The sequence below is a fragment of the Ciconia boyciana genome, chromosome 4, assembly GCF_034638445.1.
Source record: "Ciconia boyciana chromosome 4, ASM3463844v1, whole genome shotgun sequence".
Classification (NCBI taxonomy): domain Eukaryota; kingdom Metazoa; phylum Chordata; class Aves; order Ciconiiformes; family Ciconiidae; genus Ciconia; species Ciconia boyciana.
Genome location: NC_132937.1, coordinates 62,440,864 through 62,464,762, shown reverse-complemented (window position 1 = coordinate 62,464,762; position 23,899 = coordinate 62,440,864). Strand labels below are relative to the sequence as shown.

The 23,899-nt window shown below is 38.3% G+C and overlaps 1 protein-coding gene across 11 annotated transcripts in view; it reads right to left on the bottom strand.

The window, feature by feature from the left end:
* Positions 1-23,899, bottom strand: part of AOPEP (aminopeptidase O (putative)) — a 209,848-nt gene that overhangs the window by 161,916 nt on the left and 24,033 nt on the right. For all 11 annotated transcript variants that reach the window (XM_072859722.1, XM_072859731.1, XM_072859719.1 and 8 more), the window contains exons 4-6: positions 19,518-19,684; positions 11,681-11,837; positions 5,908-6,156 (exon numbers count right to left, since the gene is read on the bottom strand). In XM_072859722.1, the coding sequence (XP_072715823.1) occupies positions 5,908-6,156; positions 11,681-11,837; positions 19,518-19,684 (573 nt within the window). The remainder of the gene's footprint in view (positions 1-5,907; positions 6,157-11,680; positions 11,838-19,517; positions 19,685-23,899) is intronic.

Genomic DNA, 23,899 nt, shown 5'->3' with positions numbered 1-23,899 from the left:
TACTTATTTCTGTGTGATTTAAAAAACACATACTTTTGAAAATGAAAAAATGCCAATTGGAAAAACTGACTCTGGAAAAAACATTGGTAATTTGCATCCTTTCTTACAGAACTCAGCAGAGGTGGTCATCTCAAATAGGACAGAAAAACAGAACCTAGAGTTAAAAAAATGGTTTATGCTCAGTCCTGTTTTAGCGCTTCTGTTTGCATTGATGAATGGATTTCATGGTATTTTCAGCCAAATACCATGCTTCATTCTTCATCTTAGAAGCACAAGAAGGACAGATACAATTTCCTCCTAGGTGGACTCCGCTATGGATTTCAAGCTCCAAATTCTAATAAAAAAACCCACTGGATGTACACCAAAGCAACACTACTTGCAAATATTTTCAAGGAAGTCTATGCTCAATAGCTTTTTCTTTTTCTTTAAATTCAAATCACATTAATATCACTTGCATCATTAAGTCAAATTTCACTTATGTTTAACCAAGTCATGATCCTGCCAACAAATATACTAAGTAAAGATGCAAGTATGGCTTTTGAATGAAAAGAAAATAACTTTTGTATGTAAATTTGAAGGGATGCAAAACCGTTTGCAGGATCAGGAATTAAAATCTCAGGCAATTTGCAGTCTCTCATATTAAAAAAAAACCCAAAACAAAATAAAAGAGAAAAACACCACACACACAAGCAAACAAGTATAGATTATCAAGTTAAGATTCTCCACTACATAATGAATCAAAAATAAGTTAAAAAAAAAAATCCATTTTTCTTCCTCCAGACATCATACTTTTACTTTTCACTTTAATTTTTGTACATGGTTATTTCTGTCTGGATAGCCAACTAGTGATATGTAAAAAATAGATGAAGGAGAGTTCATGTTTAAGGACTACTCTTGCAAGTATTTTGTCAAATTAACACACCTGAAAATGTTGTGCAAAAAAGTTTATACAAATGTATACACTCACAAAAGGCTTCTACAGCCAAGGCAAACAGTCAATCACAGTTCTGCAAGACTGAACAATACTAAAGACGCACAGTTAGGTTTGACACTTGGATGTTTTCCAGTAGCCCTGGCTGATTTTACTATAGACTTATCAGTTGTCGTCGGAACACTGCAGACATATAGGTTGGATAAATGGTGGCTACAGATGCACAGATCAAAGAGGATGCTTGGGCTTTTTTTTTTTTCTCGTTCTGGTGATTTTTATTTTTTTTTGTTCTCCCTTTTCAATTTAAAAAGTTAACAACCTTAGTGACATGGCCTGGAAAGACTCAAGAGTTCTGCTGATATACCATGTTTTAGAGAAAGGGATATTCTTTCCTCTTAAAATACCAAAGACTGTTTACATGAGAGGAGAAGAGTGACTAAGATCTTTATAAATAGGAATTGAAAGCTGGGTTGCTAAATCCATATTTAGCCAGCTATATAAGTTGACCTGATTTACAAATATGCCAAGCATCCTCTATGTTTCTGTCACCAAACACCATTTGGGTTTCAAGGGTGTCCAGCATACTTGAAAATGAGGCCACTAATTTTAGAGTCTAAATAGGATTCAAATAACCTAACATTGGGATCCTGTCTTGAAAATGTCAGTATCTTGCTCAGAAGTTCTTTGGTTCCACCTACTTGCTAGCTCTGCTGGGCAAAATTGCTATAAGAACAGCCAAACTAGGTAAGACCAGAAGTCCATCTATCCCATTATTTTGTTTTCAGCAGCTACTAGTACTAAGTGTTTAAAGAAAAACTAAGAGCATGGTACATACCAAGGGACACACTTCTAATCATACTCTTCTAACTCCCTGCAACATGTGATGTGACTAGTCAACTTATTGACACATTAGTGCTTGGCTAAGAATCTTTCCTTGTGCTAGTACTTACTACAAAACTAGTACATCCAAAGTACATTGGTTCAAACAGAAAAAGCAGTAATCTTATGTCATTTAAACTACACGTACTGGAAACAAAAAACTTTGAAGACCATTGTTTCAAAAAAAGTACTTCAACTCAATGCAAACAAAGGCTTACAACCCCCAGGGGAGTAAAATAAAAATCAGCACATTTACTGTGAAGTAGTATAAAGATGGTAAGCATTTTATAAAGCCACAGAAACACAAGAGATTGGTGTGACTGTGAAAGGCCCTCGACGGTTATCAAGGAAAAAATTACTTCCATGGGGAAAATAAAAATAAAAAGAGGATTGCAATTAAACACTGCAAAAGAAGTCAAGGTCTCTGTATTCAAAAGAATGTTTTTCCTTGGGGAATGAAAAAGAACAAGGAATTCAGAGTCTCTTCAGGTTTTGCCAAAAGGAAAGGAAATTCAGTTGTAGGTCAGCGGGAAGAGATTTTGAAACACTAGGTTTTCAAATGTGATCAACAAAACTGGACTGGGAATGAACTGATTTGAAGAGCATGAACAACCTGGGAACACACAGACCCTATTTTTTATTTGAAGTCTTTCAGCCAGCTTTGTTCACATGAGTAACTACTGGCTCACATGACAGCATTTGCAACTGTGAAATAACTGCTATTTAAATGCCAGTGGGGTTGACAATTCCTCAGGGAGTAGCATGTCATCATCAACAGCACCAAAACATGGTGCTACTTTTAATCTCCTGCTTTTAACCTCTTAGCTCTCTGAGTACATGAATGATGTGCACCTTTCAGTGTAGTGCGAGGTCAAGCATCTCATCCCTGAACAATCTAATTAGGAGCTCTAGAGTCTTTGCAGTCTTACACACTTCCCTACTCCTTTTCCTCCAATTCACTCCCTTTTGCTAGTGAGAGAACTTAAAATCAGATCATTAAGTGCTGTTAGGTGCTCATGAAACTCTCAAAATTCTACAGAAAGCACTGAGTTTCTGGCTTTTAAGCTATTTAAATTTGGTCCACAATGCTTTATTCATTTATGTACAGTTTAACATAGTATCACCAACAAAGACATGTAGGCCACATTCTTCTTTTACTAGCATAAATTTCGGAGAAGCTATACTGGATCACTTGAACTAAAATAGTGTAAAACCAAGAGAGAGTGCAAAATTAAATCCTCCAGCTTCAAGGATCTGCAGGAAGCAAGAGGGGATGACTGCAACTATTATATACAGTCAAGATCCCGTTTCCATACTGAAGTCCATAGCAAATTAAAAAACACAGGAAGAAATGTAGAGAAAACACAATGAATATGTAAAATGAATATGCTTTCAACTGCAGTTTTTCTCATAAACCATCTGTTAGACTTCAAGAGAAATGCAGCTGACCCACAGTAGCAGCTACTGGAATAGACAGCTTAAAATGCCTAATTATGTCACTCTATGCAAGAACTATCATCATTTCATACCAGTCTAAAATGTTGGGGAAACATCCCCCTTAAGCAAAGGGAAGTATTTTGGGATATAAAAAACACAGTAAGTATCGGCTAATGAGGAACAGACAAAGAAAAGTGCCAAATGCTGTAAAGCCCTGATACTTCAGATAATGACTAAAATTTATGACTGCTTCCTTCCCTGGCAGACAGGAGTACAATTAGAATTCTCAAAACAACAGCCTCTTTGTGCTGGCATGCTGTGTTATGTTTATACTGCTACAGATAGACCAGAAGATAAAAAAATAAATACTACAGCACCCTTTTTAACCCAAGATAATAGCTAGCTTTTTTTTAATGTGGGTTTGGACATGGTTTTGCACATAGCTTATTCTTAACTGAAGTCATTTAGGTAATTATCATTGCATGCACAGGAATTAACCATTTAAGTAGCTTGCTATATACATAGAAGCCTCTATTTGAAAAATCACACGAAACGAGAACAAACGAGCTATTATGAGTCACTTAATAATTTCCTTTGCTGTCCAAATACAGCTTGACATTTAAACAGCTTAAATTATTGCTTTATTTCAATTTTGAAAAATTTGAATGGGCCTGGCTTGATGAACTGTTGAATGAAAAGCATCAGGAAGTATGCATGCCCTTTCTTTCATCCTTTACTTATATTCAATGATATGGATCGCTTGGAACTGACAGTGGTTAGAAGAAGCATAAGGAAATAAAATAGGTTTTTCTCATCTCCTTCACAAAGAAAGCACAATTACAGTATTCTGAACACGCAATCTGGACTCAGATAACCACAGATGGTTTTGCAACAGAATACCCTGCAGGCATCTTTTCCCTATAACTTCTGGGAAAGGTACATGAAGGGGAAGCTCTGACAACTTCCCAAAGAGCAGCAGCATATCAACAACTGAATCCTGAAGATTTCTCTTACTGCGTGATGTCATTTTGGCCTGGACATCTCCCTCCCCTTTCATTTTGTACTATTTGTGCATCTTGCCCTTTAGGGTTCCACTGATCACTGTTCTTATCACACGCTAAGTAAAATGCCCAGCTTATTCCTCAATTACAGTGATGATCCATAAGGACCTGTGTCAACCTTTTAGTACCATGCCTTTGAAGTCAGAGAAAATCGCTAAGCAGCTCTACCAATTTCATATGGCTTCAGAAACATGGTACCCAACATCACACTTAAATCAAACCACTATGCAAAGCATCAGAGAATATAGTCTTGTGGTAGGTGCCCAAAGCAGCCAGTACTCCTGTAGGTTACTTGATGCTTTCATTTAGGAATTCATTGAGCGAAGAGCTATCACTGAAAACTCAGTAACCAGTACAAGGTATCTACAAAGCAATGAGGCTTATATGACAGAGAAAGGTCACTAAATGCTTAAGTTTTAAATTTTATAGATCTTCATTAAAAAAAAATAAAGTAAACTTATACTAAAAACTATACAATATTACCATATTACATGCCAGCATAATTTTCTACTTTTATCCCTAAGGAGGATTGCAAGAGGAAAGCTGTAGAAAAAAATCTACATAAATAAGAAACAAAACATGTAGCACGAAACAAAATGTTTCCTTATTTGATTAAATATACAGTTTGTAAAAAGAAATAAATTTCTGGTTCATCTAAACACTTAGACTGGCAATTTGTGCAATCTGTTGAAGTTGCTTCAGATATCAAACCTACTTGACAACTGCCCCAAGAGCTCCAAAATACAAAACCAACAGTCTGGGAATACACCTCTCCTATCAGTCCTCGTCTTTCTAACAGGGCTTTGCCTTTAATTCTTCCCTTGGATGTTTTGTCCATCTGCCTAAATGAATCCACTCTACTGTTGGCACTAGGCAAACAGTGAATAAAAATAGTGTTTCCTTCTCTGCTATTAACAAACAATATCGCATTACCAACTTAAAAAAATACATATTTTTAAGAACAATAAAAAGCAAATGGCAAATTTCAATTGCTAGGCATTGCCTTACACCTAATAGAGCTAAAATTCTATTGTCATTGCACGACTGAAAATTATACGGTAAAACCAAAAATATTTAATTAAGCATTTTATTCTCCACAGTTCCATGAAAACTTCATAATATAATCCTTACAGTTTGCCTTACTCAGCTTCCAAAGACCAGTGTTTGACTAGAAACTCATGAATCACAAAAGGCTTATGAATAAACTCTAGATCTGGATTTTAACATGCTGTTGCTCTGTCAAGACATAATAGTAAAATCAACACCAAAAGAAAACATGATTAAATTATAGCAGCATCAAGTATTTAAATCAATAGAAGCAATAAAAGAACTTCAGTTTGGTAAATGAGGAAATTCAGACCCACATGTCTAAATGAGCTTCTATTTTCCTTCCCTGAGCCCTCTTAAAACTAAAATTAAAGATCATAGCACAAAGGATGCAAACAAACCTACCCACATGAAGCCAGAACTAGAGTTTTAAGCTTGATTTAAAAAAATAGCACAGCAATTCTATATTGATGGCAATTTGACACTGTTAACTAGCTGATAAAAAGGAGTCTAACAAAATACAGGAGATGAGATACTAAGAAGTTTCTTTACCTAGCCATTCCCAGGCTGGAAAAGTTGGAAGGAACTATCAAAACATCAAGCCTGGAAAAGGGGTGGGTGCCCAGTGTGATGTAAGCAGCTGAGAGGCACTGAGGTATTAGCTGAAGCAAACTTTCTTCGCAGCGTTCCATAAGGCACCAGGGTGCAAAGACTCTATAAGGAATGACTGCCTGCAACCTGGCAGCAGGATTTTGGAAACGGCAGGGATATTCCACATGACCACAGATGTCTTCATGCCACCTGAGAATAACAAAAAAAAAAGAGTTTAATGTGATACCAGAAATGTGCACAATTTATGCTAAGACAAGGACATTCTCTAGACATCAGAATGACAGAGTTAGTTTGCATAAAACCAACTCATTTGTATTCTCACACTGTTCACACATGTGCAGCACTGTGAAAACACTCATTACTATATGTCTGAGTAGAACTGATATAGTTACTCATAACTAAAAAAAGACTAGTCAAACCTTGTTTTTATAATAGATATGCATCAAAGGAACAAGTGCTCAAAGTGTACATAAAGAAAACTAAGTAACAATACAAAAACACTTATTTATTCAGAGAATTCCAACTCAAACTTGACTATGAAAATAAAATTTCATACATACTAACACAAACATATTAAGTGCAATTAGAATGAAATTCCAAGGGGGGGGGAGGGTGTGTCTGTTGTTACTAAAATTCTCCAGGAACTTTTACCAATTGTTTTTTTCTTAAGTAAAAAACAACAGTACGTATCAATTCAGGCTTATCAGTGCAGACATTTGAAAATATCACATTAGGATCAAGCTTACTTTACATTACTTTTACAGGATATGTAGCTGGAAGGAAGGAGGGGTAAATCAAATCCTTCCTAAACACTGAGTCATATAGCTTCACAATAATTTATCTGCCCAAATACTCATATCTAAGCAGAAATCAGCTTCATGTTTTCACCTGCTAGCCTGTCTTCTGTACTGTGCACCGCCTCTCCTTGGTTTGAGATTTCAATTTAAGGAAGCTGGTTCTACTATGCCTGGACAGGCAAAGCACTGTTATTGCACCCGGCATCACCCAAAGCATTTATATTTGGAAGATCATGCTCCAGGTGAGTGCTGACACACAAAACAAAATGGTAACACGTAGAAAAGGAATACATTTTGCTGAAGTGACAACACTTTAACACCTCACATAGCTTAGAATCCACTTCTTTCACAGAAAGAGTTATTTCATTCATTACATATGCAAAGAAACTACATCCATCATTACACAATTTTTTTCCAAGGGTGGTCTAACTTAGCATATTTCTGCTCTAAAACAATGTCACTTTGTGTTTAATTATCAGACTTGAGATTAGGCAAGAACATGAAAGCTAGCACCCTATCTCTTGTAAAAGTTGCCAAGTCCTTAATGACCCCAAGGAGATAGGAAACTTATTTAACATCCTAGCTCCATTTAACATTTTCTTTGATGTCGTCTCGTTATGTCAAAGTCACTGGCACCTGAACATAAATTACATTACACATTTCAACAACTTCTTTCCGAAAGCCTTCTTTTCCCTGCTGCCCAAGAGTTTATCTCCATTATCTAATCTGAGACACTACCTTAACATTGGCTTGTCTATCCATTTCACACCCTTTCTAGAAATGCCTGCTACTGTGCATAATGTTGGTTTGGTTACCTAGTCTTAATGACTAAAACAAGTAACAAGTGTCTGTTGTACTAACTCACAAATAAAGATTAACTGGATATAACTGTGGGAGCAGGTTTTTAAGGACATAGATTTTTATGTCCTAATTAACTGCAAAACAACCTTGTACACTTAGGCTCTCCTTTTTTGTCTATGCATAATAGACACCACACTTGCAGAGGATTTTTTGACTTTTTTTGGTCAGGTTTTTTTTCCAAAACACATTAGTTCTGTTTCTTCCACTGTCACTAACTCAACTGCTGCAGATACATCACACTACCTGTGCCAATTAACTCATCCAATGACCATCACATAGAGTGACTTATAACGATGACCATCACACTGATTAAAACTTGCACTAATATTTGCTACAAAAAGTTACAAAAGTATTCCCCTTTTTCAGAAGTTTTTTTAAAAATTGAAACTTTCATTTATTCTATCAACACTCTGTCAGAATAATCTTTTGCACCAAATTGATAAAAATTCCTATTACTGAAAGTGCTGTATATTAGAGAGGAATATATAGTGAACATCTACACCATATTTCTGTAGAGGCAGTCATATTATAAACATATAAATAGTAGAGGAATAAACACAAAACAATTTCTGGAAGCTTATCAAACCTATAAACTATTTTAAAGCTTGAATAGGCATGTCTTACTGATCTTAGGTAAAATACAAAAATTCCTATTCTCAAGATTTATTAGAATTTTTTTAAACCAAAATTAGCCAGGCTGCAAGCCATCAGAATCCTTTCATTTTAAATTCCAATAAGAAATCCCTATTAGGTCCTCAAGTTCCAAAAAGTCTCACTAGCTTTACCAAAACGGTTATGACTTCCAGTGTCTTAATGTTAACACAGTATTAGCCCAAAACAGCTATCTAAAAGGCAAGTATTGTTTCAGCTAAGTTTCTAATCACAGAATCACAGAATTGCACCGGTTGGAAAAGACCTTTAAGATCAGTCCAACCGTAAACCTAACACTACCAAGACCACCACTATACCATGTCCATAAGCACCTCATCCAAACATCTTTTAAATACCTCCACGGATGGTGACTCAACCACTTCCCTGGGCAGCCTGTTCCAATGCTTGACAACCCTTTCAGTGAAGTAAAATTTCCTAATACCCAGTCTAAACCTCCCCTGGTGCAACTTGAGGCTGTTTCCTCTCGTCCTGTCACTTGTTACCTGGGAGAAGAGACCGACCCCCACCTCTCTACAACCTCCTTTCAGGTAGTTGTAGAGAGCGATAAGGTCTCCCCTGAGCCTCCTTTTCTCCAGGCTAAACAACCCCAGTTCCCTCAGCCGCTCCTCATCAGACTTGTGCTCCAGACCCTTCACCAGCTTCGTTGCCCTTCTCTGGACATGCTCCAGCACCTCAATGTCTCTCTTGGAGTGAGGGGCCCAAAACTGAACACAGTATTCGAGGTACGGCCTCACCAATACCAAGTACAGGGGCACAATCACTTCCCTACTCCTGCTGGCCACACTATTTTTGATACAAGCCAGGATGCCATTGCCTTTCTTGGCCACCTGGGCACACTGCTGGCTCATATTCAGCCGGCTGCCAACCAACACTCCCAGGTCCTTCTCTGCCAGGCAGTTTTCCAGCCACTCTTCCCCAAGCCTGTAGCGTTGTTGTGGCCCAAGTGCAGGACCCAGCACTTGGCCTCGTTGAACCTCGTACAATTGGCCCTAGCCCATCAATCCAGCCTGTCCAGGTCCCTCTGTAGAGCCCTCCTACCCTCAAGCAGATCAACACTCCCGCACAACTTGGTGTCGTCTGCAAAATGACTGAGGGTGCACTCAATCCCTTTGTCCAGATCACTGATAAAGATATTAAACAGGACTGGCCCCAACACAGAGCCCTGGGAAACACCACTTGTGACCGGCCGCCAACTGGAGTAAACTCCATTCACCACCACTCTTTGGGCCCGGCCATCCAGCCAGTTTTTAACCCAGCGAAGAGTATGCCCATCCAAGCCATGAGCAGCCAGTTTCTCCAGGAGAATGCTGTGGGAAACCATGTCAAAGGCTTTACTGAAGTCTAGATAGACAACATCCACAGCCTTCCCCTCATCCATTAGTCGGGTCACCTTGTCGTAGAAAGAGATCAGGCTGGTCAAGCAGGAAAAAATAACAGAAGTAAAAAAAAAAGAAGTTACAAAAAACTAACAGAAAAAATACTTACGGCCTGACTAACCTGATCACCTTCTACAACAAAATAACATTTTCTGTTGACAGGGGGAGAGCAGTGGGTATTGTTTGCCTGGACTTCTGCAAAACATTCATCACAGTTTCCCACAGCCTTCTGCACAAACTGGCAAATACAGACTGGATGGATGGTCTGCAAGTTGGGTAGGAAATTGACTCACAGGCCACACTCTGAGAGTGGTGATCAGTGGTTTTTACTCAGGCTGGCAGCCTGTCACAAGTCCCCCAGGGATCGATACTGGGCCCTGCACTGTTCAACATCTTCACAAATGTCCTGGATGATGGGATTGAAAGCACCCTCACCAGGTTTGCTGACGACACCAAACTGGGTGGTGAGGTGAACACGTCAGAAGGGAGAGCCATCTTACAGAGAGACCTGGACAGGATGGAAGTGTGGGATAGCAAGAACAGTGTGAAGTTCAACAAAGACAAGTGCAAAGTCCTGCACCTGGGACGACATAACCAAAGAGCCAAGCACAGGCTAGGATATGTGTGTCTGGGAGCAGCCTTGCTGAAAGGGACCCAGGGGTTCCTGGTGGACAACCAGTTGAACATAGTCATCAGTGTGCCGCTGCAGCAACAAAAGCAAAGTGGATCCTGGGCGTTACTAGCAGAGATAGAGATGTGATCACCCCACTCTATTCAGTGCTTGTCGGACTGCACGTGGAGTATTGTGTCCAGTTCTGGTCCCCACAATTCAAGAAAAACACAGACAGACTGGAGAGGGTCCAAAGGAGGGCCATGAAAATGAACAAAAGGCTGGAGAACCTGCCCTATGAGGAAAGACTGAAGGAGCTAGGCCTTTTCTCAGAAGAGAAGAGAAGAGACGGCAAGGCTCAGGCGGACCTCATCACAGTATTCCAGTACTTAAAGGGCATCTACAAAGGGCACAGAGGCTCTCTCTTCACAAGGAGCCACATGGAGAAGACAAAGGGCAGCAGGTGCTAGATAACCTCATCTAAGCTCCCTTTCCCACGAAGGATTGGACCAGATGATCCTTCAAGGTCTCTTCCAACCTGGGCTGTTCTATGACTCTATGAATTTGAAAAGCTGAGAGTAATATGCGAGGAAATCAAGCGCCATGTCTGAGACTTCTGCTAACTATGGTGAATACATGTGGAAACAAGTGGATTCTCCAGAGACTTAATTTTTAGCTTCAAATCTCATTTTCAGGCCTATGCAGTATTGTTCTGTTCATCCATTTTTGACCAGTTTTGACCAGATTGGAAGGAGGAATACATGTATTCAAAATAATTACATTTCTATGGGTTTGGTGAATGACAGCTAAGTAGCGACTGCATGTACTTGACAACAGGGTATTTTTTTTATTGAAAAGAATCATTGGTTCAACTTTATTTTATGGGACCATTGCAAGAGCTCTTTCATGTACCCAGTCAGTACACATTACCCCAGGCAAACCACTGCACAGGCCAGCTCTAACTCTGGGATGGGACTGGACAGGAAGAAAAAAGTGAGTCAGCAGGCAATATTGTAGTAGGGGGCATTAGGTATCCAGAACGGATCGAGTTTAGTAACACAAAAGGTCCTACAGCCAGGCATTTTAAGAAACAAGGGAGGACCTGGTATTGCTGCAGCAGGGCATTAAGAGACACAGGATGTAGGATGTAAATCCAGAGGACACTGGGATTTATCAACCCTATAGCTCACTAAGCAGCTTGTTTTCATATAAAAAGAACCACACCCTTCCCCATGAAATAATGCCTTTGGAATTATTTTCCTGTCAAGTTTTTTCTGTTCAGATTAAACAAGTTCTATTTTGATTCCTATACTAATATGACTCATTCTCACATTCCACAGAGTAAATGAAAATGCTACCCATATATCTCATTTTTCAACAATATTCTAAACACCAACCTGAAATCAGCTTGTGAAGATGGCAAGGAAAACTCAATGTTTGTCTGGACAGCAGCTGTGAAGGACTGCTGTTTAACTTCCTGCCAGCACCCCACAGCAATAGTGAAGGTGGATGCTGGCATTGGCATAGTCACATAGTAGTACCAGCTCAAGACACCTGTAAATAAAAATAACATTTGTACAGACTCATCAGTCACAGCACACACTCAATACTTGACATTTTTATGTACTTGAGATTTTGGGCCAAACCTCCCACCTTACATCCTGGTATTTTTGTTGAGGAAAGAAAAATAATTTCGCTGAGACACATAAGAGCAGTCACACATAAGCACTGTGGATTCAGTACTGTTTACTCACACCTGCAACTTTCCTCTATCTGCTGATGTCTATCCATAAATAAATCATCCATAAGTGGGATGTTATTAATGCAACTTAACATGATTGTGCTGTTACTGCCCAAGAATTGCATCAGACATTAAATCTAATAGCACCCTTAGATCCACATACACAAAAAGGTTACATTTTAACTCTTTCAACCCTGGATCAGCCACATTATGGTTTTGTCTTAACTATATTATCTCACACAGGATAAAATCTTTTCTGTGTTCTGGGCAGTACCAAACTGATAGGCAAGTTCTAACAAACAACACTAGTGCTTGTGAATTGGACCTGGCAATATGAGATACATGATGTGCCAACCAGGCAATGAGAAATCAAAGCTCAGAATCAGCTGGGATGTTGCCTAAGTCAATGGTTTGGTCATGATAATCCAGGAGCTGCTAAAACAAGGTTACAGAGTCTATTAGAAGGTAAAAAGATGGTAAGTCTTATCATTATGGGAACACAGTGCTGGAAGACAAGGAGTAAGGTATAGGATGACTGTATCCATGAGCACATTTGGATAAACTGGAGGATGTTTTAGGACAGCGTACTTTTCATTAATCTAAATGTTGCTTAGGTTTTCCGTTTTGTCCCTTTAAAAAGGGTATAGCTTAAGGGTCACATTCAAGTACTCATTTATGGTCACAAATACAGTTACTACACCATATTAATAAGTTAATTGTTCTTGGAAAGGGCCTAGCATGAGTTACAACCTGCTGGAATCATGTGCAAATAACTGTAGCTGTGGCAACTGTGGAAACATACAAACTTCAGTTATTTTAAGAAAACATTAATACTTGTTCTTTTGCAATAGCATTCTGACCAGGCCAACAGAACACTATCAAACGGAAAAAAGGAAAAAAACCAATCCAATGAAGGCCACAAGGTATAGAGGAAATTATTTTATTTCTCTCTGGGTTTCCTACCTTAATGACCACAGATCAAGCTGTCCAAAGGAAGGACAAGCAGAAAAATCTTCTTGCTTAGCCTCAACAAATTTTCCACCTACTATTTAGTATGACAAAACAATACTGTTTGTGAAATCTTGTAAGAGGCAGATAAAGCCTCTGCCTCATATATGCACTAGCAACCACTTACACTCCCTCATGCCATTCCACTTCCGGCAACATTCACCACTACTGTCAAAAACCTGTTGTCTGTATTGTCAGGTGAACATATTATTACTCCTGTAATTCTCCTAATCTGTCAGTATGTGAGCAGAAGGAACTTATTTGCTCCAAACACATGAGGCACAAAGAGCGTAACTGTTTTGCCAAATCCCCTTCCTTTTTTTTAATTAACTTACCAAAGCTACAAATGAGCCAAGGCAAGCAAATGCCACCTTGAGAGAAAAAGGTCACCCAGGACAGCAACAAGTTATTATTTTGAAATACCAAACTCCTGATGTAGAGTGTTTCATTGATATAAACTGTGCTAGAGGCCCAAGCCTGCACACACTGAAGTTAATAGCAGCTTTACCATTGACTTAAAAGCGTACAAGAGAAGGCCCAGAGGTAGGCTACAATACTTCACTTTGTGTAGCATCTGTTATATACAAAGCATTACAAAATGCTCCATGCAGTTATGTTAATTGTAAAACCTTAAAAGTAGAATAACAGCAGACAAAGAGTGAAAATTTGAGGAATCGTGATGGAAAAACAGTAATGTGTTTTCAACTGAGTTCTGAAACAAGCGTGAAAGTCAAAAGGCAGTCACAGAAAACTGTTCCAGACGGCAGGAGGTGTAAAGGAGAAGGCTCTCACAACAGTGAGGAGATTGTCTAAAAGGAAAGGGTGTTGGCCTGGGCTGTGCAAACAGAGGGAGCAGAGAGGGTTAGTGGGAAACAAGTTTAGCAAGGCAGGCTAGAGTGAGCAAGACCATAGTTTTTTTAAAAAACAAGGATAATTTGAACAGAATGTCAAAATGAATGGGGAATCAGTTTAGCAGTCCAGAGAGAAGCACAGTATGTACTGCATTCAGAAGTTTACATGAATTAGCAACGAACATCTGCTATTCAGTGCTGGAGCAAACCTTGCAAAAGGTACCAAAGACAAAGAAAGTTTGTGTTTTGCTTGACCAAAGACAAACAAAGCTTGCTATGTGTTTTGAGATTTACGTTGATTAGGATTTCCCAAAGAAAAGAAAAGCAACTAACATACAGATCCTTGTCTTTTTTCCAAGTCCCTTATATTTTGCATGCATTATAGAGACCATGCGAACTCTGGATACTCTCAGAACAAGGTCCAAGATCTATACTGTCTTTAAACACCTAACTGGGGCTCAATCCATTTCCTGCAGGGCTTTTAGATGCCTTCTGCATTCATACTCTAGAATTGTGTAGGATAACTATATATTTATCCTACAGCTGTTTTGGCTTGAACAACTGACATCACATGCACTGGCATGACAAGTGAGTTCTCTCTATAGTGCATTCACTGATCAGTGACTGAAATGGTCTTTATGCTGGCAACACTTCTCTACAGCAAGCACCATGAAGTACTGTTTCAAACAGAGTTTAACCTGCATTTATCTTCTGTATTCTCCTCTCACTACTGGTAAGACTGTCTCCCAGCCTGCCCTTTTCTCCCATAACTTCACTTCCTTTCTTTAACTTTCTTCAGGTCAGTGGGCTTTGTTTTGTTTTCCTTCATCTGTAACCTCAGATCTATCCCAGGGCACAGACTGGGATCACCAGCTCCACTCTCTTCCTTTTCCCTTCTCTCCCCTTGCCCTGGCTGCCCTCTGCTTTCCAGTGGCTACCTTGGAGACAGCACCACCTCTAGGGTAAGAGGTAACAGTGCAGCTGACACGGGAGATGGCCTTCTTTACCAAAGATAGCATTTTGTACCACAAAAACATTTTCACACTAAGCAATGACACCTTGGGAAGAACAAGAGATTAGGCTGGGGTTAGTCCATGGGAAAAACAGAGTAAGAGCACCCCAGTCCTTTTATCTGTAATGCTTATACCCTCTCCTTACAACCAGACTTAATTTAAAAGCAACTTGATTCCTACACATAATTATTTTAGGCAATTAAAATACTTTCAAAATATTTTCTCTACAGGTAATTTTGAAAATAACTTACAAAAAAATATTTTTTTTTCAGTTCTGCAAAGCAAATGTATCATGTCATAACTGCACATACCATGCAACAACAATCACCTAGTCTATGAGGTATAACTGGAAAACATCCCGTGCAAAATTTAGGACTACATTTAACAAGGGTAGGAAATTTTAATCTATTTATAATTTTGCAAAAGAACAATTTAAAGGCCATCTATTTCTTCTACTTGAAATAATAATGGTGAATTATGTAATAACTTCCTAGAATTTTTAATGCATTTAGCTATCTTTGAAACCATTAAAATTGTTTGATTCCTGTGGAGTCCATTACAACTGAAGAAGCACCTGAGCATCAGTATCTGTTAATGCCAGATGCAAGAACATTAAGAGTATTTTTACTTACTAGTATATTTTCCCTCAAATAGTTTGCACTAATGCAAATATAAACACCACAAAATAGATGATGCCCATGATTTACTAAAACCCACAAAATTCAGCTACGTTTAGGGAAAAAGAGAGATAGCCCCACACAGCATTTTATATACAAAGTAAGAGCTAGTGCCGATACATAAAACTACAGCTAAATAAGTAGTTATGCCAAAACTACTATTTGGCTGGAGCACCACGATTAAGAACCCTTCAGCTTTCTGAAACTCTTTGTAACTTGTAGAGATCTTTGATCTCATCTGAAAGTCAGAATTTCCCACAGAGCACCCTCACATTCATGCCAGAGCATTAGTTCAACACTGGCTCAGAGGGATGAGTAGCATGTGATGAGCTGTCAGCTCCTGTGCTGTAGTTCCTGATGTATGTTGGAGATCAATCAACACAAGTACTGGGCTCTTTTGTTTTGCCCCGTGAAAAGTGAGAGGAGCACAAACAAAAGCAACTGTTGTTGCTTCTAGCTACAGAGCAGTAGCAGTGGCTTCTCTAGGACCGTATTTCCTCTCAAGAACAGAATACACTTTCTCACTGGAATCAGAGATGGCAAAACAAGATTAAGGACTACATAATGGTAGGGTAACTGCACAAAAAGCAAGCCAGTCGATTTCACACTTAATGGTTGAATATCTACTTCTTGAACATGAATCAAAACAAATGTAAAGGTATTTGTGACTAAATATATTTGCACCTTCTATGTGTTACAGCGATACGCTGAAGGAAAGTAAAACTGACAAGTGTTGAAAAATAAATCCAATGGTTAAATGGCTCACATTACACACACAGTGTTACCTGTAAAGCTTTCTCCCAAAGGGCATTATCAATTGCATTTTTCTGATAAATTTTTCTTCTCTAAGTACGCTGTAAAGAATGCATGGTATTTTTAAGCACTTTTAGGTCATACTTGAATAGTTACCATTTGTACTTGAGTAAGTGACGTATGAGTATTTTCAGACAAATGTGGCCTTGCTTTATTTCAAATGACAGGATGAGCCATAGTTTTGTAGGAGGCAGAATGCAAAAATGGCACATATGGGAGGAAGTACACTATTAGCAAAACCTGCAAATACAAGTGACAAATGAGGAATCTGCACATGTGAGTACACCTAGTCTAGCTATGCACTGGATCACAGCATCCATGCATCTAGAGACGTAGGTCTCTGAAACAGAATGCAGATCTCTGTTTAAAAGCATGAAGGTATCATCCTTCCTTGCACTTCTTTTATTGGCTGTCTGCACACTTGTTATAAATACAATTTTTAAAGGAAAAAATATTCAGCTAACTTGTAATTCTATTCAGAATAAATTCACTCACAACTGTTTGCCAAAATTCTTATTCTTTCTGAGAAATTGTATTTGTGAAAATATATTTTCATGTTCTGATAGTTATGTATGATTTTATAAATATGCAGTGCAGCAATAGCATACTGTATGTAAATAATTTGGCAAAGAAAAGTTATTTTAATTGAAGCCATCCTGAAAGACTTTTAGGTGTCTTTTATAAATGTAAAGACAAAATTTTAAGTTGGATAGATTTCATATGCCCTGCATAATTGCCTAACAAGATCTATGTGAAACAGGTTATTTAACACTACAGACCACTTTGAATTTTTTAACTCTTAAAAGTCCTACTAATTGAACTAATGAATTTGCATTCCTAAATTCTTAAGAATTTATTCAAGGCTTCAAATTAGCACTTGAGCCTTGGGTTTGTTTGTTTTTTAAAACATTCCTCACAATATTGCTCCTTTCCCTTCTTTCCTCTGTATCTGTTTTGTAAATTTTTACAATTCCAAACAGCTCTCTAACACTGATTCGTCAGTTCCAACTGTATATAAGCACCAAGATAATGAGGGTCTCCTCCATGATTGAGTCTTTGAGAGCTACTGGAGTACAACGTCTACTACCTTTAAAGAAACCCAGCAACCTTTGCATCATGACATCAAAATTAGCCTAAATAATTGTGTGTGGCACATAGATCCGTAAGCAGAACCTTCCGCACTCTTGGGAATTCCATCTTGAGGAGAGGCAGAAGGAAAACTGGAAGGACAGAAGTGCAGTAGGTGCTCCTGCTGCTTCTCTTCAGTTCAGTAAAGTTCAGCACAAAACTTTGCCATTGTCACACGGCTCCTAAAGGAGCCAGCTTTAATGCTACATTCGGTTCTTCCCAGTTCACTTCACACTTTTCACTCAGCACTTCATTAGCACAGTGAAGCTAAAATGAGTCATTTCCTCCCTACTGGCCTTTCCTTTAAAGACTTCTTACAGTATTTCTTGCTTTCACAGAGTTTTTAGGAAAGGAAATATACTGGGTTAGCCTTTGGAAAATTTAAAAAAAAAAACCAAAAAAACAAACCACAACACCAAAACAAACAAAGCTTTAAACTGACACATGAATTACCAACATAAACTGACTCACTGCAACAACTACAAGGATTTAAACAAAAGCTCCTTCTGTTCTTCACAGAGTCACAAGGCTGACTTTGGGTGACTAAGCCCCAGTGCTATCATTAACAATATGGTACCCTGATATCATTCTCAACACTCCATCAACAGCATTTTAAAAATGGTTTTCCCCACAACTAGTTTTTTTCTTTATTCAAGTATAAATTTTTAATTTTTTTTAAACCAGAATGATAAAACAATGTTAATGAGGAAATAATTCTTTCACAATACAGCTTTTTCAACTAGCTAATTGGTCTAAGAGAGTATCAACTTTAACTGACCTATGCCAATTCATACTGCCTGAAATTTTCTCCAAGGTTTCTAATTCTAGAAATTCACATAAGTATCCTTCTTCCTCTTAATATTTCAGACCATATAGCCACCACTAAGGGACAGACAGGCAACAACTCATTAGCAAGGTGTAAGTGTGGATTAAACTAATTCAACAATGATGGCAGAGCTGTTCTCCTAGTCTGAAGTCAAGAGCACTGTTGCTTTCTTGATGCCGAGACAGGAAAGTATTATTGTCCAAGTGAGCTGAGCAGCTCATCATGGCAGTTTTCTATATTTCAACAGCAGAGACAAGACTTGAAACAGGCTTCACATATGGCCAAAAATAACCAAACAATTCCATGCAAATGAATTAACGGATGGTTCTCAAATCAAGGAGGATTTCATTTTTTTTTTCCCCTCAAGAATAAACTTGCCTCTTTAAAGGGGAACAGAAGACTTTTTTCTTCCAGAAACACCTAATTCTAACTTTTTGCTATACATTACTTTTCATCAAACTACTTACACTAGAAAATACTGACCCTGTTTGACAGATTATCTCAAAACTAATGGGAGCAAGACATACTTTGTATTATGTGTAGAACTGCCTTAAAAACTTCCTTCTGTCTGTGCAGACAGAGGTTTAGATAATAAAGTATAACCAACACAGAAGAAAAATGCTTGCTTGCTTACTGTTGCACAAGGTATGATCTACCACTGCCAAAAAACCCCAAAGACTAGATTTTCAGGGCACTGACCTGATATTCTTCATCTATTCCATAAATTTCAAGAAACAGATATGACACAATGACCACTTCTAATCAGTGGAATGCTGAGCTACTCTTGGACTGGAGAACTGAAACTGAAAGTTAATTATCTACCAAGGCCTGAAGTTGTCAAGAGCCTGATAAGGTACTTCATCTACAAAACGTTCAACTGCAGAGTGATTAAAACAAAACCAATTTATGACAAGTGAAGTCTAGGTTTAGAAAAAGTAAAAGGAATAAAAGTAAGTAGAAGTAAGATATTGAAATGTAGATGCCTTGAATTCTTACTAAGTTATCCTGAGGCCTTGAGCAGGTAACTTCTCCATAGAATGACATGGACATTACAGATAGACATGTAAGTACTCTTAAGGTTAGGAACTTCATTCTTTCAAAAAACCATATATTTACTATACTATACTTCTACTTATAAAATTATTTAAAATAATTTGCTATAGAAAATATATTTCACCTTCTCGAAGCTGGACTGGTTCTGCTGAGTTTTCACCACTCATTAACACAACAAAGCCTGCAGCTGTTCGGACTGAAGCTTGCCATGTTGACAAGGCAATGGGTGGTTCTTGGCATGGGAAAAGGGCTCTGTTGTTTATTGGTGATCCCATCGTATAAACACATGGCCTAGATGGAAGGAAAAGAGATTGAAATTGGAGTTACAGTAAGAAAGACTGAATTAAGTTTTCTGTCAACAATCAAACCTACTGTTGTACAGAGGTTTTTTTTTTTCAACCTCAGCTATGTAGGTTTCAAACCTGTATGACATGCACCAATCACAGTGCGATCTAAGTAATTTAAGACAGGATGAAGAAAAGCAAGATTACCACAATAATTTTTACATAAACTAGAAAAGAGTAACTCCAGTCTTTCCCCTCTCCTGCTTCTGCATGAGCATTCCAGCCTCATACAATAGCTCTCAGCTGAACCCATAAGGCCGAAGAAGGCTTCTGAATATCTTCTTAAGATGCCATTGCAGGGCTTCACCAACACCTGTGACACCTCCCTGTTGCCATCAAAGTAGTGCTTTCATTATCATTAATCCCATCTCTCTGTACAACCTGGAGGCTCATCCAAACTCAGAGCAGTAGACCTAGACTTGAGCCTTGCTAAATCCAAGCCTCAATATATCTTGACACTTCTACATTTCTTCTTGCAGTAAGGTAATGCGCACTAGCTCACCTGTCTTTCAGAATTTCAACCACAGGGCATATAATGAGAAGAAAGCATTTCTTCCCTATCAGCCTCAGCCTCCGTCTTCTTTTCACATAGCAATCTTCCTTGTAGTATTGCTCTTTTTGCAGTTTCTCTAACCCTCTCCTAGGCAGCCTCTTCATCTACTTTGCCTTTCCAATTTCAGCTGCAGTATTTCATGCCAGCCAATTTCTTATTAGCAGCTTAGCCACAGCTGGGAAGGTAACAAGGCTTTTCACCAGCTCCTTCTAGCTTGCTATTCCTGGTGCATAGATGTAATAATTCTTCTTTTACTTCTTTTGTTGCATTTTGCAGTTTTATCTTAATTCTGAGTATTTGCATAACACCACCCCTTAGCTTAAAAAAGTTAAGTTTTCAAATATAAATTATATAAAACAAACACAGTCAGTAAGTTTCTCCAGCTAAAGAAGAAAATCTTGAAAGCATCACTTCACTGCACTGAGTTTTTAAAAACCTATGATATTTAAAGCCAGTATTCTGGGAGCACAACACATTATTTTGTGAATCCTTGAGGCTAAAAATATTCTGATCAGTATCTTTCATAAATTCAGTTTAAAAATCATCAAAACACTTTGGAAAATAGGAGACAAATTGTTAGGGCAAAACCTATTTTGCAATGGCTAAGATCTGAGCATCTTGTTTACTACCCTCCAAACAGCTCCTCCATTCAAATTATTCCTCCCCTAAAGCCAACTCTAAACTACACAGAGGGAAAGAACTTGGAGATACTGACGGCCACAGATGAAAAATATTCTGAAGCTATTTTTGCCCTCTTGTCAAAAGTACTATCTGTGCTATTGGATCCAGAGCTGTCTGTGGCACAATCAAGTTACTGTGGCTTAACTAATGCAGGCCAGCTGATCTTTCAGTAAAACAGGGAGGGAAACTGCAGTTTAAGTAGGCCTATTGTTAATGCACACAAACCGAAAAAGAAAATAATCTGGCTCCCCCTGCCATGTATCAGAGTGAAGAGAGCAGGACATTGATATCCAGCAAAGCTCAACAGATAACTGCAGTGGCAAGGAAGTCAACTGGTTATCTTTTACCCAGTAAGACACAATGCACAGCTAAATGTAAAAGACCACTAATCTGCATAAATCTTTAATTAGCTTTAATTTATTTGGAATTAATTTCCTAAAACTGAATCTGTAACCACCTCTGATATACAGAAAATAATTGGTTTTTCTCCCAGAAAAAGAAACAGTGCTTGGCAGTGAGTTCACAAGAAGGAAGAGCTTGCTTTTTTATCTCCTGGGAGGTTCTGCTTCCTCCTTATAATGCTAACCAAGAGATATTGGACATATTATTTACCATAAAACATATGTGTGCTGGGAGGGGATGGGGAGGAAAGGATGGTTCCTCATTCATGAAAGCTTTCTCAAAATACACAGGATTATAAAAAGAGATCCTAGTAGAGTTTATAGGAATGAGAGGAAAGCTGGGGTTAATGACTGCTGATATACATATTTTACCAGTGATCTACCATGCATTTGTGAAGGCTGTTTTGCTGGGTGCCATTGGTACAACCCAATCTTAAGAGCAATATAGGGGATTTTCATATCCTGAAGAAATGTTAGAGGGAAATGCCTCTGAAACATTGAACAGTCTCCTGTTCTGCTTTAGAGAGGAGTGTTTATAAGGTGAAGTCACAATTTTTTCTTCCTCTTTTCTTCCTTCACTGGAATTTTTAATCTATTTTCTTCTCACCCTAAAATATACCTCCACAGATTTTTTTGCGTCCCATGACAAATCATGTTTTACTTTGCTAATTTTTTATACTTCATTTATAGTAGTAATTTCTTTTTACAACATTGGTAATAGTGCAGTGTTACTTTAGGATACCCACTGCAGCTGACAGTTTTCTTTGTTCTGGGTGAGGCAGCACAATTCCAGCATGTAAGAGGACCAGAAATATAATTCTTATCCTGACACGGATGAGATTTTTCACCTGATCCAGAAAAAGAAAAATTTCTAGCTCACCAAGGTACATCAAAGAATAGCAATGACAAATAACTAATTTTAGATTGCTTTTGTCAATTGATACAAAATTGGCCTTTTTTCTGATTTATCCCTACCACTGCTAGCAAGAAACTTCACAGTTCCTTTCCTTTTTCCTACTATCTATCCTTTCCATATCTCTTCTTTCACTTTTAATGGTCTTGTAACGTTCAAATCATCTACTTATGTAATATGTTGTTTATGCCAGCCATAATCTTTGCCACTGTAGGTTGGAAGCAATAAGGAAACTGAATACAGCAAAAGTAAGATAAGCAGAGAACTCAGACTATTTGTCTAATTACTTGTTACATTGGAAAGACAAGCACCAACAACACACAAAATATGTCTCTGGTCACTCATCTGGCCAATTTTATGACTAGTAATTCCCAGTGATCAACAATCCAGGCCACTGGAGAAATCGAGACGTAGTTGTGGTACTGTTTGGTTTTGCTCCACGAGGAGACTCGGGGCTGTCTGTTGTTCAGCAGTCTCCCAGAGCCAAGGATTCTGAGGAAAATTTGATTCATGCAATCCCAACTCATCACTATTCCATGTATTTTCATAACATAACAAAACCAGTTCAAACCAGCTCTTGGCAGATCTCCCTCTCCCATGTAAGCATATCAATTGTAATAACAAATTAAGCTACTACCTTAAAGCTAATAATAAATATTCAGTTGATACTCTGTTCTCCGAACAGGAATCTGCAGGTCGTCTTTGAGATATCTGCCATCAAACACCTGAATCATGTCCTAAGGCTCAGCCAGTCAACCTGCTTTGGTTAGTGCCTGTTTGAAGCTTTCTCAAGGAAAATGTCCAGCTCAGCAACTCTATCCTTTTCCTGTATTTGAAAAAATACATTCCCTATTCCTTCAAGGGTTGTCTCCATGTAAGGATATAAGGTGGCAACCTCCTGCAACTTCAAGGCCATTCCCTGTAAAACCACTGCTGTTCGCAGCTGTTTCTTACTCTAAATTGCAGTGTCATTTCCACAAATTAGCAGAATTTCCTGGCACCTAAATCACACAAACTTTTTTGTTCTGCCTTATCAATTTACATATCTGCAAGGTGACAGTGATCGTCATCAGATTCCAATAGAGCAGGTATTCTTGTTTTCATTTTTCTGTTGATAAAACACCAGCCAATAACTACCCATGCCTTCTTCAAACCATTATCCAATTTAAAAGTACTAAATATGATTATGAGATGAGTGATTCCACCGACTTTTCCAGTAATCTCTGTTACTCTGATGCTGATTTTCCAACAGCTGGATAGCTACATTTCTGAACTGATACTTCACCGTAAATTTTTCAGACTTTTGCCCACTAATTTGTGGCCCGCATCAGGTGTATCAGTCTTGCTTCTTCTAGACATAGTACATGCACAATCTCCTGTTCCAAAGTTTTACCTTTTGGTACAGCCATCACTGGGAAGCAAGGATAATAAGGTTAAGACAGGGCATGCCTTTTTCATCCAAAGTAAATCAATTTAATACTTACTGTGCTCCCACTTTGCCTCTAACAATAAGGATTTTTTCACTTGCTTTGACCTGTATTTTTGGCAAATGCAATATGCTAAAAAGCTTCTTCAAGGTTGTGATGAGAATGTTTCCTAAATTTGAAGTCACAT